Consider the following 16,913-nt stretch of genomic DNA (forward strand, 5'->3'; position numbering starts at 1 on the left):
TACCACACTTGGGGGTCTTTGGCAGGCAGTGATGGTGAAAAGCAGCACGTCCGAAGGTTAAGGGGCAGAGGAGCAGCTGTAGCTCACTCACACCCCCTCTGACCTGATCCTCAGCAGGTGGGAGTGACCCTGCCCTGGTCCTGTTACTGTTATCCTGGACCTGACAGGACACATACATCACAGCACCGGGCCCCTAATGCGAAACACATTCCGCCAGGGCCTGATCAAAGAGCGTCTGCGCCGACAACAAAGTGCCCCCTAATTCCATGTTTGGTCCACATAATTGAAGAGTAATTATGGCTGACAAAACACTTCAGGTTTTTTTTGCCCCTCCTTGTCTCATTTTCTATTTTCTCCCTCTCTCTCTGAGAGAAAAGCCAGATCAGGCTTGTCATAAAGAGTTACAGGGGACCATGTGCTGAATTTGCAGGATGGAAATAGAGGTCAAGCTTTAATGGAAAGGAGCAAGCACGCACACACGTGCACACATTCACGCACGGCTTTACCCGGTGGCCTGGAATAACACAGCTAAACCACATGAGGAGTAGTAACACGATCCTATGACCCTCTCCAACAGACAGGGCTACTGTTTCTCTGAAGAGCCATAACTGTAACTTCTTCACTAACGGCTCTAACTGCTGACCATGAAGGCCATGACACGCAAATTCCTTCGCAAAGCAAAGCGGCCCTTAGCTCAAGAAGATTTCGACTAATAAATGAGGCGTTGACAGACAAGATTTTGCTTGGCTTGTGCACCAAAAAGAAGCAGGATTCGGTTTTAGTGTTTGCTGCTCTGTCAGTTCACCATGTTAAGCTACTAGCACTGTAGAAACCCAGAGACTGAAGGCCACTTCCTGTTGGGCAGATCGATATGATAACAAGAGCCCTGGGGTTAGTCTAGAAATATGAGCATTTCATCTTTACTGCGGTTTTACTCAACAAAGGCTGACTGGCCAACATCCACCAGCAAATCTTTGATTCACTTTGGGATTATTAGCATGATGCTTACATCTTTAGTTAGAACTTTAAAGCCAAACAAACTAGTCCAAAGGGAGGGGAGCATTGTCGAACACACTAATCGCAAACAGGTGTTGCATGTGGCGAAAGTTTGCTTTTGTAGCTTTTGGATCATGTTCCAGTGCAAGCGTGCGGCGCTAGCTTGAGATAATGCCTATGGCCAATTTCTAGACAGGAAACGACACAGGGCTTTGATTGTGTTTGTTTCCCTCGTCCTGCTCTGTAGTTTTAATGGGCTGAGCAGAGAGACTGATGTTGGCAGGGGCTTCACTGTACCGCTCTCATCTCTCCATCTCTTAATTAGGCTTATCTGCTCAGCGCTGGTGCCAGGCGGAAGCTCGCTCCTTTTTGAAGTGCAATAGGCCGGGCCTTTCAGCTGCTGTTTTGAGGTCACATGACGGCACAGGGCCAAGCAGGGGGGCAAAACCCCTCTTCTAATTGTAGAGATTATGATCAGAGGGGTCAGACTCATATGGCGTTTATAGAATCCAAAGCCATTTTTAGAATACTATAATCCGGAGACATTTACAAACGCTTCCCATCCACACTAGCGTTTTCAAGTGTTTTCAAAAGTTGCTCATTCACACTGCAACATCTGAAAACTCTTAAATCCCCTTACTGTGCATGCGTAAAACATACTAAAAGCTCATGAGATGACGCAGAGAGAGCAGATATAACAAAGCATATGATCACAAAAAAACATTAAAAAAAGAAAGTCATACAGTTTTAGAGGGTAAATGATGACAGAATACATTTTTGTCTAAGACTAAAGGGAACTATCCCTTTTTAAAAATACTAATAATTTGATAACAGTTGATAACAGCTTATTGTTGTCAACCAGAATTTTAATATGGCTGCATCCATAGAAATATGTAAAAAAAAAAGAGCAAATTTTCCTTCCCTTTTTCTGCTAAATCTTGAGCTTGTTGCTCAAAGTTTTGCCCTTGAAATAAAATAGAAACGATAGAGGAGAAGGGTGAAAAAAAGAAAATACACATTGATGTCTTTTTGGCTGCCTCTTTTTAGAAATATTTTTGTTTACCCTCTTATCTGCACATCAGGCAGACACCTTTTCTGTTTTTATTTTGTTTTTCAGAGGGGAGTATATGTGTGAGATCACTTTTCAGGGGTGCGATTGCAATCTGCACTGCCGCCACCTTTGGTGAAAATCCACACTTCTCGGGTGTGCATGCATGTGAGATGGCTCTGCTTCACACCCGCTGCCTAGTGCTCCCCTCTGCCACTTAGCATGCTAATTAATCCCAGTGACAGCCATTCGTGTCACTCACCCTTTGCTCCCATGGTGATGCTGCCACGGCAACACTCCCACAGGGCCCATCCTGCTTTAGATGGTCTGCTTTTTTAAGAAGCCCCAGTGTACACTAGGATTACAATCCGAATCTCAGTCTCGGCTCTTGCCACCAGAGTTTATGGGGTTGCGGGAAAAGAGATGGGGGAATATAATTATAAAGAAAAAAAAAAAAAAAAACGGAAATAAACAAGTGTGCGCAAAAACGTGTGAGAGAGGGAAATAGTGTGTTTATTAAGCCTCCTGGGATGGGAGGGAGGTGAAGACTGTAAATAATTAGCGCTGGAGTGCTGGAGTTTTCCCGTTTGATCTCTCCGATGGAAAAGCAAATGTAATTTAGCACGCTGCGAGTAATTTAACAGTTAGCATGAGTTCCTTTTAATTTCATTTTGCTCAGCATCACTCTCTCAAATTAAATATTTTTGTTGTTTACAAAGCAGATCTTTGGCAGCTCGGCAGGGCCGCCAAGTTGCGAGCGAGACATTTCTGTTGGTGTTTATTCATCTAGGCTTGTTTGTGTGTTGAGAACTGTTTATGTTGATTGTATGAGAACAATTGGATCAAGCATGTCTGGGAAAATTAATCCATAACTAATGATAATGGCACTAGAACTAAAGCTGTTCGGCACTTGGAAAATACAAATATTAGCGTTTTGCTCCTTCCAGCACATCTGTGCTATTTATTGGCAGCCCAAATTGTTTTGTTTGTACATATTTAAATTGAGATTTATTTTCAAATTTAAAAGCTTGACATAAATCTAATATTATACCCTTTCCACAGAATAATTAATATGTTATTTAAAAAAAAAAAGGTGTGATATTTTGTCATTTTTAATCATTTTTTATTTAAAATATTGCATTGGGGAATCCTTTTATAGTGCACACGCATACAGTACAGCCACAATAATCCAGGCTTCATGGGGTTTATGTCAGCTTGTCAGGGAATTGTCAGTTAATTGCTGGAGGTGCCTGTGGCTAGCAGAGGCCTCTGTTCACCACCACTGTCTGTGTATGTCTGTGTGTTTCGACAAGCATCCCCTGGAACAGGAGTGTTATCAAAGTGAGAGTTCACACTGGCGCTGCGTGAGACTGTCTTATCAACTCTGTCCGTGTGCGTGGGTGGGTGTGTCTCTTCCAGCTGAGGGGCTCATTGGTCTGGCCTGTAGTTAATGCTTTTGTTCAACAGTTACTGCAAGTAATCGCCTTTATAAATAATTAATTTCGATTCAGATTCTAATCCGGTACTTGTAAATGATTTGGCTAAAGTGATTCCTAAAATATGTAAATCACTCAACACTCTGGAATTTGTAAGTAAATATACAAATGTGCATATACATAATATTAAAATGTGCAAAGCATAAAATAAATTGCTTGTCAGAGAATATACATATAGATAGATAGATAGATAGATAGATAGATAGATAGATAGATAGATAGATAGATAGATAGATAGATAGATAGATAGATAGATAGATAGATAGATAGATAGATAGATAGATAGATAGATAGATAGATAGATAGATAGATAGATAGATAGATAGATAGATTTTATTAAGTGCAAACAATAAGTTTGATAGCTTTCATATTGGAAGATATTTACATGAATCTGGGAGTCGCTATCACAATGTTGGGTATTGAAATTGCGTGTGATTGCGTGCTCGGGCTTTACTTTTATTTTCACTTTTGCGATCACACATACTCTGTGAATAGGGAGTGGCGGTTCTGAGCATGCATTTTACAAAATAATTGTAAAATGCAATGAAACCTCCGCTATGGTCTTGTCAGTCATCTCGTCACTTACTCTCGTCACGTGATCACTGAACTCTGATTCCTGCTGCATTACGTACGATGAGCTTGTGTTTTATGAGCTGGATGGAATTGAAGCGACCATTATCCAATTGAATTAAATGGTTTTTATTTCTATAAAAAGCAAAATGGCAGTGGAGGCATAATGTAAATGTAGCGTATTCTATCCTAATTTCACTCTCACACTCCGTCATGGCAATATCATGAGACAGCTTTTCACCTTGATGAGAAGTCTTGTGAAATTTTAATCTCGCGAGATCTCGTTTCACAAGATCTCATCACACCCCTAATAGATACTGTAGATTGATATAATGTATGTATGTATGTAACCAGTCATGGTATATGTGTGTGCGTGTCTTCCCAAACAACTATGAATGGTGGAATGGAGCTCTGTTAATGATAGGTGGTGAGTGTGCAGCAGCATTTCAGATGGATTGTAGTAAGACCAAGGATGATGGAAGTGTGCTGCAGAATGAATATTAATGGTGGGCGTCTGGGCCAGAGCTAATGATGAGGAAAATTCCCTAATAAAAACTTGATGTGATGGGCAACGACCCGCCGGGTCACCAGAGAGACCTAGAGTTAATAGTGTGCCGTCAGGTGTGGGGAGCAAAGTGATTAGAGCCACACATCCGTTCCTGCTGGAGAAAGAGAGAAAGTGTAGAAATGGAGAAAAAGAGAGATACTACAGTTTGATAGAAAATTAGAGAGCATGATGAAGAGTAAATGAAGGAAAGTTATAGATTTATGTATGGGCACGAATCAAACTGATCCGTCAGTATGACTTACTCAGTAAAAAGATAAATAGTTAGTGTTTGACCTCTGTGCTTCTGCATTGTCCAGTTGCCATATATATGTCTTTGTGCTGTCGGGATATTCAGTTATATCATAATCGCATACGTTCATCCACACTTTTTCCGCCTCGCTGCTCTATTTTCCAGAGGGTACGAGGAGAAGCATAACAAAGATGGCAGCTGGCATCAGAGCAAATGTCAGCTGTGCATGCAGTAATTAAAATGCAAACAAAGTGGACTGTTCCCCAGGGAGGAGCCATAATGGTACAAACAATGCAATCTGATGTATTTAATTGTCTGAAAATCTTTCTATTAATCTTTGATTAAGCTAGCAACTGTTTGCTGCCTAACCTTCTTCAGCACTGAATGCCTGTGGGAGTGAACTACACACTGACTCTGCTTGCTTGTTTGTTTGTTTATTAGGAGTGAAGAAGAGTGTCTTGAATCTTGAAATAGACCTTAGTCAGAAAGGACGCCATATTTAATTTGACATAAACAGCGGTGAGGGACAGAAGCACAGTTTCTTCATTATTGTGCTGTTGTCTACCTGGGTGTTGATTGCTTAGCTGACTAAACATTAGTTGTATCTTTCTTTACAGTGGACAAACATTAAAACAGATTAAAACAGATTCATGAGCAATTTGCAGTACATTGAATTTGTCTTAAATTTGTCATTGTGGTTCACCAGATCAAGCTCAATTTGAAATTGAACATTGGTCTGGGGAGTTTGCTATGTATTTCCTACTGCACAAGAGGCGTGATCAACGAGCATTAGTAACGCAATTGGATAGTCCTTCAACCAATCAGATCAGCGATCCGGGTGACGTACTTTGCAGAGCAATGCGAAAACTCCAGACAGGTTTACCATCATGTGTCTCAATCAGCTCCCTAGTTCAGTAGTCAGGGCACTGATCAGGGAATCAGCCACATTCACTTTCATGATATACTGATTCACGAACTAGGGAGCTGATTGAGACGCAGGTTTAGTTTGTAGCATTGATCTGCGGTTTGCAGAAGCAACATCGAGCGATTTTTGCAGGTTGTGCAAAAAAACATGAAAGTGATCAGTATTTACACCCACTCGAGCAATTTGTTTGCTAACTAAAGAAGTCATTCAGCATCGTCGAGAGTTTAAACAGCGACTCTGATACTATTCTGGTTCAGTGTAAATGAACGCGGAATATAGCCGCCCTAAACAGAACTGCACGCGTCTTGCGGAGGAACATTCTAGCCAGAGCTATTTTTCTACGTGTATGTCTATGGCGAGTCACGCAGTTACTGTGATACTCTGTGGCGAGTCCTACCAGTCCGGTCTGAAATAGTCTGAATATAAACACTTATTATAAGTGTACCATAATGATTCAGGATAAGAAAAAAACACGGTTTGGAAAATGGATTCATGTTCTATATTCTCATTATATAATTTTTGTACATTTTAACACAAAAAAAGTTGCAGACTGCAGCTTTAAAATAACTAGGTGAATATATTATAAAATGTTAATTTATTCCTGTTGGCAAAGCTGAATCTGATGCAAAAAACTTTATTATTATTATTATCAATGTTGAAAACAGTTGTGTACATTCAGGATTCTTTGATGAATAGAAAGTTTTCAGCATTTATCTGAAATAAAAAGCTTTATACAGTACCATTCAAAAGTTTGGGGTCAGTAATAATTTTTGATTAAATTGATCAAAAGTGACAGTAAATACATTTATAATGGTACAAAATATTCTATTTTAAATAAATGCTGTTCTTTTTGAACTTTGTATTCACCAAAGAATCCTGAAAAAAAAATGTACACAACTGTTTTCAACATTGATAATAATCAGAAATGTTTCTTCAGCAGCAAATCAGCAGATTGGAATGTTTTCTGAAGAATCATGTGACAAAACTGGAGTAATGATGCTGAAAATTCAGCTTTACTGACACAGATGTAGATTACTTTTTTAAAATTATGTTCAAGTAGACAACAGTTATTTTAGATTGCAATAACATTTCACAAAGAGACATTAAAAACATTAAAAAATCTTACCTAACTAAACTCTCTGAGACTTCCTAGCTCATCCATCCAGATAGCAAAATTCTGTTTTTACTGTTATTTCTATTCCTTATGTTCTATTTTTATTATTCTTCTTTATGTAAAGCACTTTGAATTACCATTGTGTATGAAATGTGCTATACAAATAAAATTGCCTTGCCATTGCCTTACCTACCGATCCCAAACTTTTGAATGACAGTATATATATAAACACACAAGTTTGGGGTAAGAAAGTTTTATTTTTATTTATTTATTGGGAAAGAAATTAAAACTTGTATTCAGCTAGGATGCAATAAATTTATCCAAAGTGACAGTAGTGACTTTTATAATGTTATAAAGATTTCGATTTCAATTAAATGCTGTTCTTTTTAACTTTCTATTGCAATTCTGAAAAAAAAAAAGTATCATGGTTTCCACAAAAATATTGAGCAGTACAGCTGTTTTCCACATTGATAAGAAGAAATGTTTCTTGAGCAGCAAATCAGCATATTAGAATGATTTCTGAAGGATCATGTGACACTGAAGACTGGAGTAATGATGCTGACAATTGAGCTTTTCTATCACAGGAATAAATTACATTTTACTGATTTGTACATATGATTTCATCTTCCCACTCTTTTTTCCTTTCACAAACACACACATTGCGTTTATACTCACTTGTGGCTGGCAGGCTGGGTGACAATGCCACCCTTGGTTGATCAGCTAAGCGCATTGGCCTGTGGCACCATCTGTCTGTGCCAAGCTCCACCTCGGGGCGCCATCTCACATCTGTCAGCCCGAGCAGCTTAGCTGACAAGTTATTTTAAAGGTAGACATACCCTCCAGATACGTAGACACATTTACATACATGCATACAGGCAGAACACGCACACATCTTGTAACCGCTAACCCTTTTCTGTTTCCTGGCACGGCATCACACAGAGCGTGTGTGTGGCTGATATACGTCTAAGAATGGCTCTCAATACTTGAGATTCAGCTTCTTATCTACTCTCTTTCTTATACACCAGTTTTCCCCATCACTGAGTCATTGGATGTTCTCCACACAGGTGGTATTTTAAAACTACTGCAGTTTTCTAAGACGCCATCCAAACGGTCATGGAACCTCATAAGTTACCAAATTGGAGCACACTACATAGGCAGCAGTTCTGCATCACAAAGATAACAAGTCGCAGTTGATTTTAATAGATTTTGATGTTTGCATGAGATGCTGCTTTTTGTTAGGAGCGCACATATTATTGAAGTGTTGCTTTATGTTGGCAGCTCACTAGGTTTTGAACAAAGCTTCAGTATTTGTGCTCTCTTCAGTCCTTTAGCTCATATTCACTGCTCATGGTCTGGAGAAAGTGTTGTATCGAGGAGAAAATTGCCTGCAGATGTTGGCAAGGTGCTTGAGGGAGAGGGTGGGACGGTACGATCAGGCTGGAGGTTATTAGGCCAGGCAGCAGATGACTGCTTCCTGACAGCCATGAGAGAGAACTGCCGTAGGACAGACCACAATCCACTGGTGAAGGAGATGTTTTCCCTGTATCTAGGCCTTCCTCATTTGTTCCTCCGTTCCTTCATCCTGCCGTACTTTAGGATGACAGCTGGACGTCACACAGATGGTGTGTGAATTAGTCCCTGAATGTCATCAGGTCTGGATCCTGGCGCTTTTAATGGCCTAACCCCGTCAAAGGTGTCGAGATACATTTCCTTCTCCTCGCTTCTGCGGCTGACAGCAGTGCTGCTGTGTTTTTTCTGGTAAGTGAGGTTAGATTTCACTGGAGTTTAATGTTAAAGGTTTGTGGAGAACACAGAGACAGGGTCATGGAGTAGATGATTAGCAGTCATGTAATTTATGTCACCCACCCAAGTCTGCCATTTATGCACTGTTAGGTTTAGCTTTAGTTGGACATTTGAGCTTAAAATTACATAAGCATTAAATACATAAATAGTGTAGTGCAGCATTGGCATCTCCAATGTTTTGTTAGCTAGATTAATGTTTTAATGGTTGTCGTCTGTCTTTTTTTTTTTTTTTTTTTTTTGGAGGTTTGATTTATCTTTGATGTCTGCTTGCAGTCAGTGTAATCAGGGTTTCCTAAACTTTCATAAAGTGTGGCCCAAAAAAGCCTTAACTAAGGGAATACATTTTGTAAAAGCTTGATGTGACCCTGTATTTATTGATACACAATGCACTCATACAAGTTCAAGAAATATATTTTAAAAATTCAAAAATTATTTTTTAGCTCATTCTTTTTGGATAGCACTCTGAAAAAATAATATATAATATATAAATAAATAAAATAAAATAATAAATAGTGTTTATATTTTTTCAACATATTTGCAGTTTAATTTTTTTAACTAAGCACATGCATTTTATTAAAGCCGGTTGTGACCCTGGATTTATCGATACACAATGCACTCATACAAGTTTTTTTTTTTTAAATTTCAGCTTTTAGCTTGTTCTTTTGGATGATATCACTCACTATTACAAAAAATATATATAAATACATAAAATAAAATAATAAATAATGTCTATATTTTTTCAACATATTTGCAGTTTCATTTATTTCAAGGAAATAAATTTTATAAGCTTGATGAGACCCTGTATTTATTGATAGACAATGCACTAAGTTCTTTAAGAAACAGTACGTTAAATTGATCGTCACATGATAAAATATAGTGTCCAAACTCCTGTGGCCCAGCATTCCTGCCTATTTGCCGTGAGCTTATAATTTCACATTCAAATAAGTATGTGAACTCATATTAAATGCAAGTTTGTCATAAGAGTACTACTGGAGAAGAAGATCCTTTCCTTCTTATTATTGGTTTAACCTCAAAAATGTGATAATATCATGAATACATTAAAATATATGAATAAGATTAGTATTCAGTTTTTAAAGAATCTGCCCAATATCTCGAGAGCTACGCTTGACTCGTCACTACCTGTTACAATGTCACCTTGGTACTCATGGATCGTCAGTAGCCGGCTCAGTGTGGCATAACTCATTCTGTACTGTAGACTTGGAGAAGCGGTGGTTTCAGTCTCACAGCACAAAGCTTCCAGTAAAATTTCTGGTCTCTCTGTGGCCCAATACTCAAAGCCTCACTCTCAGCAGACAATACAAGGCATGCCGCCATTTTCTCCTCAGAGTGTCTGACTCTTAGCTCAGTGCTGGCTGCGCCTGTTTTTGCTTCCTCTCTCTCTTCATCCTTCCTCTTCTATCCATCTCATCACACACACACACACACACACACACACTCTCCTACTGCAGAGCAGAGAGTGGGAGCTCCAGGCCTTGATTTGCCAACACATTTCCAATGATTAAAACGTAATTAGCGCTAGCGAGCGCCTCCTCCCTGGCTAATTTCACTGCACGCTGTGACAGGCAGGCGGCCGGCGGCGGCGCGGCCCCAGTGGCAGATGGAGAAGCAGGCAGCAGGAGGGGAAAACCATTTTGCCGCGCCATGGTTTGCATCAGAAAACCATCAGGACGCGCAGCTTTTTCTGTGGGAGGTAGGAGGACAGGGAGAGAGAGAATGAGGGGGAGGAGGGAGGTGGGGCACATAGCTCTCCGTGGCAGCGCATCAAATTGGCACTGTCAGAGCTGACCCTGGCAATGGTTGCCATTCTTCAAGCTGTCCCCCTCCACCACCCACCACAGCCCGCAGGCAGAGGGAGAGAGCGACAGGCAGAGTGAAAATAGCTGAGGAAAGAGGAGGAGGGATGGAGGGAGAGAGAGCGTACCAACCTATCGTCAACCTTCCGGACCCCCACTGCCTCTGTAATCAAGCTCAGATCAGTCTCAATTAATTTCAGCGTTCGTTGACAGTGCCAATTACAACACAATGGCAAATAGACCATGAAATGGAACGTCGAACACTTTGCGTCCTGACTTGACATTTGACTGCGGTTTTACATCAATGACTGCTAAATAAGAACAGAACTCTTTATGTGCTGTTTTTAAACATAGTTTTGAAGCATATTTTCGGAGTGTTTGCTGTGTTTGGCTCGTAGCAGTGCTGAATTTAAACCACACATTTTTCATTGTGTTGGCCCTTCACCAGAGTGTGTCATGCAGTTTGATGTGGGCGCTGAGGTTTTCGTTTCAAGAAGTCTGGTTGAGCTTCGGACAATGGCAAAAACGTGGTTAAATGAGCTCAGAATACGATTGCTTTCGCTCCTTTATTGTAAAGCACTTACGAGGCCTTTGGGATTTGACTTCAAATAGGAATTAAATGAAACGCTTGAAGATGTTTTCATGTTAATGCTCTGTTTTTGTCGTTGTGGATATGCGTCATTGTGTGTGGATGTGCTTGTGTTAAAAAAAGCTTTATTTAAATTTTAGTGGGAAACCAGCCAATCAGGGACTTTGATTCTAGTCCAGACTTTCAAGAAACCATGAAATTGTTTAAAGAGTACAGCGTTGACATTTCTTGTTGTAACAAGAAGTTGGTGACATATCAAAGAGCATGTCCCTTGTTATATAGCCAAGGAGCAAACCACAAAACATTAAAGACACTTTCAAAATGCCACTGCCTTCCAATTGATATTTGGGAAAGGAAATAATGAGTGAATGTTAGGACAAGTACAAGTGCATAATGAACCGTGATTTCATACTTTTCCTGCTTCACTATTATTCTAAAATATGTCAAATCTTTTTTTTTATTTCACGAAGCTTTTCAGGATGTTTAGCTCCCGTGCTGCAGTATAGACTGCATGAACACAGCAGGGGTAGACAGGATCTGTTACACTATTGGCCTAATTCGGAGGCCTAATCAGCTCTTCCTCCTTCACTGTATCTGAGGAGTGTGTGTCTAACTAAAGCAGATGGCTCTGCTGTTCCACTGAGGCCATTGGCTGTTTTAATAAGCTTAACATGCTATATTGATCTGCAGCCAAGATCAATTGGCGAAGTGTTTGGCTTTGAAATTAACACCACACTAGAAAAAAAGCAAGAAAATGCTGAGATGGATTCCCAAGTTAATCCATCCAATATGACTGTAATACCAAGTATTTTAGAGGAATTAAATATGTTGGACTGACCATCATTATGCCAATCTCTTCATATTTACTCTTGTCAGCATCCTTTACTGTTGTTTTCTTAACTTCAATATGTTCAAATGGATGTTTGCTGCTTCAGTAGTCAATAATAAATATAGCTTTGTTATAATACACAGTTGTGCTCAAATTATTCATACCCTTGGTAAATATGACCAAAGAAGGTTGTGTTTGCTGCCAAAAAGCTAATTTTTGTTTCATCTGATTATAGTAAGTTTGAAAAGTAACTGACACTGCTAGAACTTCAAACAGGACAGGTTCTATGGTCAAATGAAACAAAAATTCAGCTTTATGACCTTATTTGGTCATATTTACCAAGGGTATGAATAATTTTGAGCACAAATGTATATTGTTGACTGAAGCAATTATAATATAAAATGAATATGCTATTACATTATATTATAATATATTACTACTATATTCTTACTCTCCTTCTAGAGTTCTCAGGTCTTCAGATCAATGGTCCCTTGCTGTAATTTTAAATCCATCAATTGCCACTTTTAAGACTTATTTAAAAATTTATTTTATTTTCTTTAGCTTTTGAATAAGTTGTGTCTGCTACTGTATGCTGTATCTAATATTAAATGTTGGTTTTAATGTCATTGTTGTAAAGCACTTTGGGGCAACGTCTGCTGTTGAAAATGTGCTACATAATAAAGTTGCTTGCTTGCTATTACTATTATAATGCAAGATAATTTTAAATTACAATGTCTTCATTCAACGGTATATTTTTCCATTTTTATTAGATGAAATCGGGTAGGAAATGATGAGAGAAAAGCAAGGAATAAGAAAATGACACTGGACTTAAACCTGCACATGAGCACCACAACTAAGCAATATACTTTAAATCACGACATGCAACAGATCTTACCTTATTTGTTTTGTTTATTTTTTTTATTATTTTTTTTATTTGTGAAATGTTCAGCTTCTCGCTGTAAAGGACAAACGAGCTGCCTGCCCTTTCCTGTCAGATCTCATCTTACTTTCTCCGTTACTTTTACTTTCCCACTATTTCCATCTGGGCCCACCCCATCCCCCTTTTCTCAATCTCTTCTCTCAGCACCAGTACGGAAATTTGCATACCTCTATTCTTGGAAAGAAGGAGCAAGAGAGGGAGAAAGAATAATGACAGCAATTTCTTCCCTTTCTCAACTTGCTGGCTTGCGAGAGAGTGTCGTTTAACGGCACCTGTGTTAGCGACAGGCACGCGGATGAGAAGCGAAAGAGAGCAGTTGATTAAATCATCAAGTCGCGGCGCAGAAAGTCAATTCTGCTCACCGTCTACAATGATATCCTTTTATCCTGACGTAATGAGCTATGGCACTTTTGCATTGGGTAATGCGATGAGTTCTATTAGCGCGTTCCATTTGCTTCACAAGCAAGGGCGAGTCATTTCGTTCCTCTCATATCTCGGCAATCAAAGCGGGAGGCTGGGCACGGGGAGCACTGACACGCCGATGGAGATGCCGGCGGTGTTTTTTATGGATCACAACACACTGGAAAAAATAAATTTTGCTCATTATTTTAACTCTTCAGGAACTTTGCCTGTGCCAAATGAAGGGGAGCCCCAGGCCTTTAAAAAGGCTTCATATGTTAAATTGACCATTGTGGCCAAGTACATAGAAGGGCAGGAAGTGTGGGTTATATTTCAAAAGCATCAAAAATATTGTACTGATTGTGTTTCATAGCATTTTTACTGTATTATCATACTGGCACACACTGGAGCAATAGGTTATTAACATCTGTGTGTGTGTTTATTGGTTATGTATAATACATGAGCCCCGTATGTCTCGAATCCCTTTGGACTGGGGCTGTAAATTGGATGCTGCTCAGCAGGCCCTGTATCAGGTCAGACAGGAGAGACTTGTGCCAGAAAATATCCTCCCCTCTCTCACTCTGTCCCTTCCTCTCGCTTTCTATCCCTAGCTCTCAGTCCTTGTAGGAATACGACTCCCAGAACTGTCAATCATTCAGGGCTGCCACAAGGTTTATGCTCTGCTGGGTGTAATTGGCCCTGAAGACCTTAAGCCCCGCCCCTAGCAGGCCTTCATTAGGGAATCCAGGCTCAAACCCTGAACGTATCTCTCCCAGCCAAGTCATCTGTGTGCTGTTAGCTAATTAGCAGATAAAGAATTAAGTGGACCTTGAAATTGAAATAGGACAGAAAGGCTTAAATTCAGCATTTTAATATCATTCTGTTTATTAACTTTCTTTGCTTTATTTTGCATAGAGACCCCACTGCACTCTGTTATTTTGTCTTGCATTTGTTTTTGTTGTTTCATTTTTTCTCTCTTTTCTTTCAGAGTAATGTTTAAAATATTAAATTCTTAAATACACACTGGAAAAATATTATTTTCAGCACTGTAGTCGTTTTTTATGGCCATGTATGCACTGCAAAGTTTTTGGAGTGACAACTGTGGCTCTTTTTAGTGAATCAAAAACATAGTGTGACCAGTGTAGCCTGATTTGGAAAACGAATGACTCTTATGATGAACTGTTTTTTTTAGTGAATCAAAAACATACAGCGCAACTAGTGACGTCTGATTCCGAAAATGATTGACTCTAATGAATCGGTTCTTTTTAGTGAATCGAAAACATACAACAACATGATCAGTGTAGCCCATTTCCAAAAATTAACAACTCATATGAACTGGTACTTTTTAGTGAATCAGAATCATATGCTGAGTTCGGAACAGCATACTAGCATACTACTACAACTCTTACTATCTTACCTCAACTTTCTAAGGCTGTATGCAAGTATAGGGCTCCGAATTCAGCAGCTCAGTGCGATCAGTGTAGTCTGATTCACGAACAAAAACTGTGAAACCGTTCTTTTAATAAATAGTTAAAAAAAAGTTCAATCAATCTGAAACAATGCCCTTGAATAATTTACAGCATAAGCAGAAAATGTTAGAAATATACCCAAATGATTCAGAATCTAATTGAAATAGGAAGTGTACAGTACCCAACCCTAAACATCAATGCCAACAATTAAATCCTTTTAATATTAGCTATTTTTGACCAAGTAATCAGTTTGTTGAATTTCAGAAAGGTGAATTTGGTAAACAATCAAAGGCTGTGTACAGAACAAGCTTAAGCACTCAACAGTGTTGTGACAGCTGTATTTAGCTGCAGTGTGTCTGTGGCCTATGAGACATGAAGATAGTTGGACTCGTACTCTAGTTGGTGTCTGGGAGAAAAAGCCCTGCTGGTGGTAATAGGCAGATGTAATGAGGCTTGGCCACTGAGTGAGATAAGAACAGCCTTTTCCTGCTTAGACTTTTATTACTCTGCTGATGAGCTGTGCAGTGCGAGACTGCCAAAATCAGATTTCCACTTCATAATGGTTTTATATTTAAATGAAAGAAAAAAAAAGTTTCAGCTCTGTCACGTCTAGATTCTGCACTGTTCTAATGCCGCCTTTATTTTTGTCTTACAGTGTGACAGTGAGAGTGACCAAGAAGACAAGGTAAGACCATACCTGATTATTTTATATTATTACAAAGCTTACAACACCAGCACTGTATTGAACTCTCTGTATCTTATATTTATGGGTGTGTTTTGTTTTTTTTAATTAAATTTAGGAATTCTTAATGATGAAATGTTTTTGTTATAATACTGTTTTTTATCCCAACATAATATGCAAAGACAACTGCAATGCCCTGTTAAAACTCGTTTCTTGTTTCTAGTAGCCGTTTCTGTGTTTCAGGTGGCAGATCACTGAAACACAGTCTGCTCTCCCATTGGTTGCTGTTGTGTTGTATCGCTACTAATTTACATAAACCGTTTGTTGCATTGCCTCTGGTTGCTGTTACATTTCTAAGCCAGTATTCACCAAATCTTTATTGAAAATGGTCGCTTTGGTCACTCCGTGTGAATGTCCTTTGGTTTTGTACAGTAGGTTGATTTCTAAATACTGTTATGCTATCGTCTAATGGCGGGACTTCCATTTAGTCCATCCAATGGCAAATGAGTAGAGTGTTTGGTTACACTAGCAGTATAAATATTACATTTTATTTTTATTTTCGTTTTTATACCTTGTCAAATTTGCCCCTATTTGGGTGTGCTTTTTTTTTTTATGTGTGTCCCTTTAAATGCAAATGAGCTGTTGCTCCCGGCCTGCTCTCCAAATAAGAGTGGAGCTTTAACAGCTTGCGCTTCGGTTGTTTAACAACAACAAAAAAGCCAAGGAATCTCACCCAGCCAAAATGACAATGGTCAGTAACAGTGTTCAGCCTTACATTGTTCAAACCGGAGTCAGACACTGATGGAGAGACTCAGGAACTTTTAGAATGCAACTGGATATTTCTGAATGGTTAATGGATAAATTTGTGTAGATGCTGTTGAGTTGATTCAACTCGTCGACTATCATGTGCCGTCATGTTTATCTTTTGTGCAAATCCAGTGTTGAATTGACCCTAATTTGTGAAGCAGTACAGCGTAAAATGACGGCATGGCAACATCACTCTACTACAACAACTCTTCCTCTTCTCTAAAGCAGCACAACATGGCCTTACTCCCTTTGTTGTATGTTTGCCATGGCATTAGAACTGGTACACCGTTGTCACTTGCGAAAAACACAATGGCGTTGCCGTGGGCGGAAATGTGCAGATTACGGGCCAGTAATATTATAAGATCCCCTTCCTACGTCACTAGAGGAATGAAATCAGAGAAGCTCGTTCTTTCACATGCTTGCAGAGAAAGGCTTATGAAAACAAAGTTTTTCAAAACAATGATTTTCATGATATGTCCCCTTTCAGAGTATTTTACATTATACATTATTAATAATGACATTTTTGTAATTATTTATTTTTTTATGTATTTATTCATTCATTCAATCATTTAAATGTCCCACTGATGATATAATATTTGGATTTAAAAATGTAAATAAAACTTCAGAAAATGCAA

The 16,913-nt window shown here is 39.1% G+C and overlaps 1 protein-coding gene across 7 annotated transcripts in view; it reads left to right on the plus strand.

Annotated features, from left to right (window-relative positions):
• Positions 1-16,913, plus strand: part of auts2a (activator of transcription and developmental regulator AUTS2 a) — a 386,587-nt gene that overhangs the window by 234,701 nt on the left and 134,973 nt on the right. For all 7 annotated transcript variants that reach the window (XM_067397877.1, XM_067397880.1, XM_067397882.1 and 4 more), the window contains one exon: positions 15,445-15,474. In XM_067397877.1, the coding sequence (XP_067253978.1) occupies positions 15,445-15,474 (30 nt within the window). The remainder of the gene's footprint in view (positions 1-15,444; positions 15,475-16,913) is intronic.

Source organism: Chanodichthys erythropterus, chromosome 10 (genome assembly GCF_024489055.1).
Source record: "Chanodichthys erythropterus isolate Z2021 chromosome 10, ASM2448905v1, whole genome shotgun sequence".
Classification (NCBI taxonomy): domain Eukaryota; kingdom Metazoa; phylum Chordata; class Actinopteri; order Cypriniformes; family Xenocyprididae; genus Chanodichthys; species Chanodichthys erythropterus.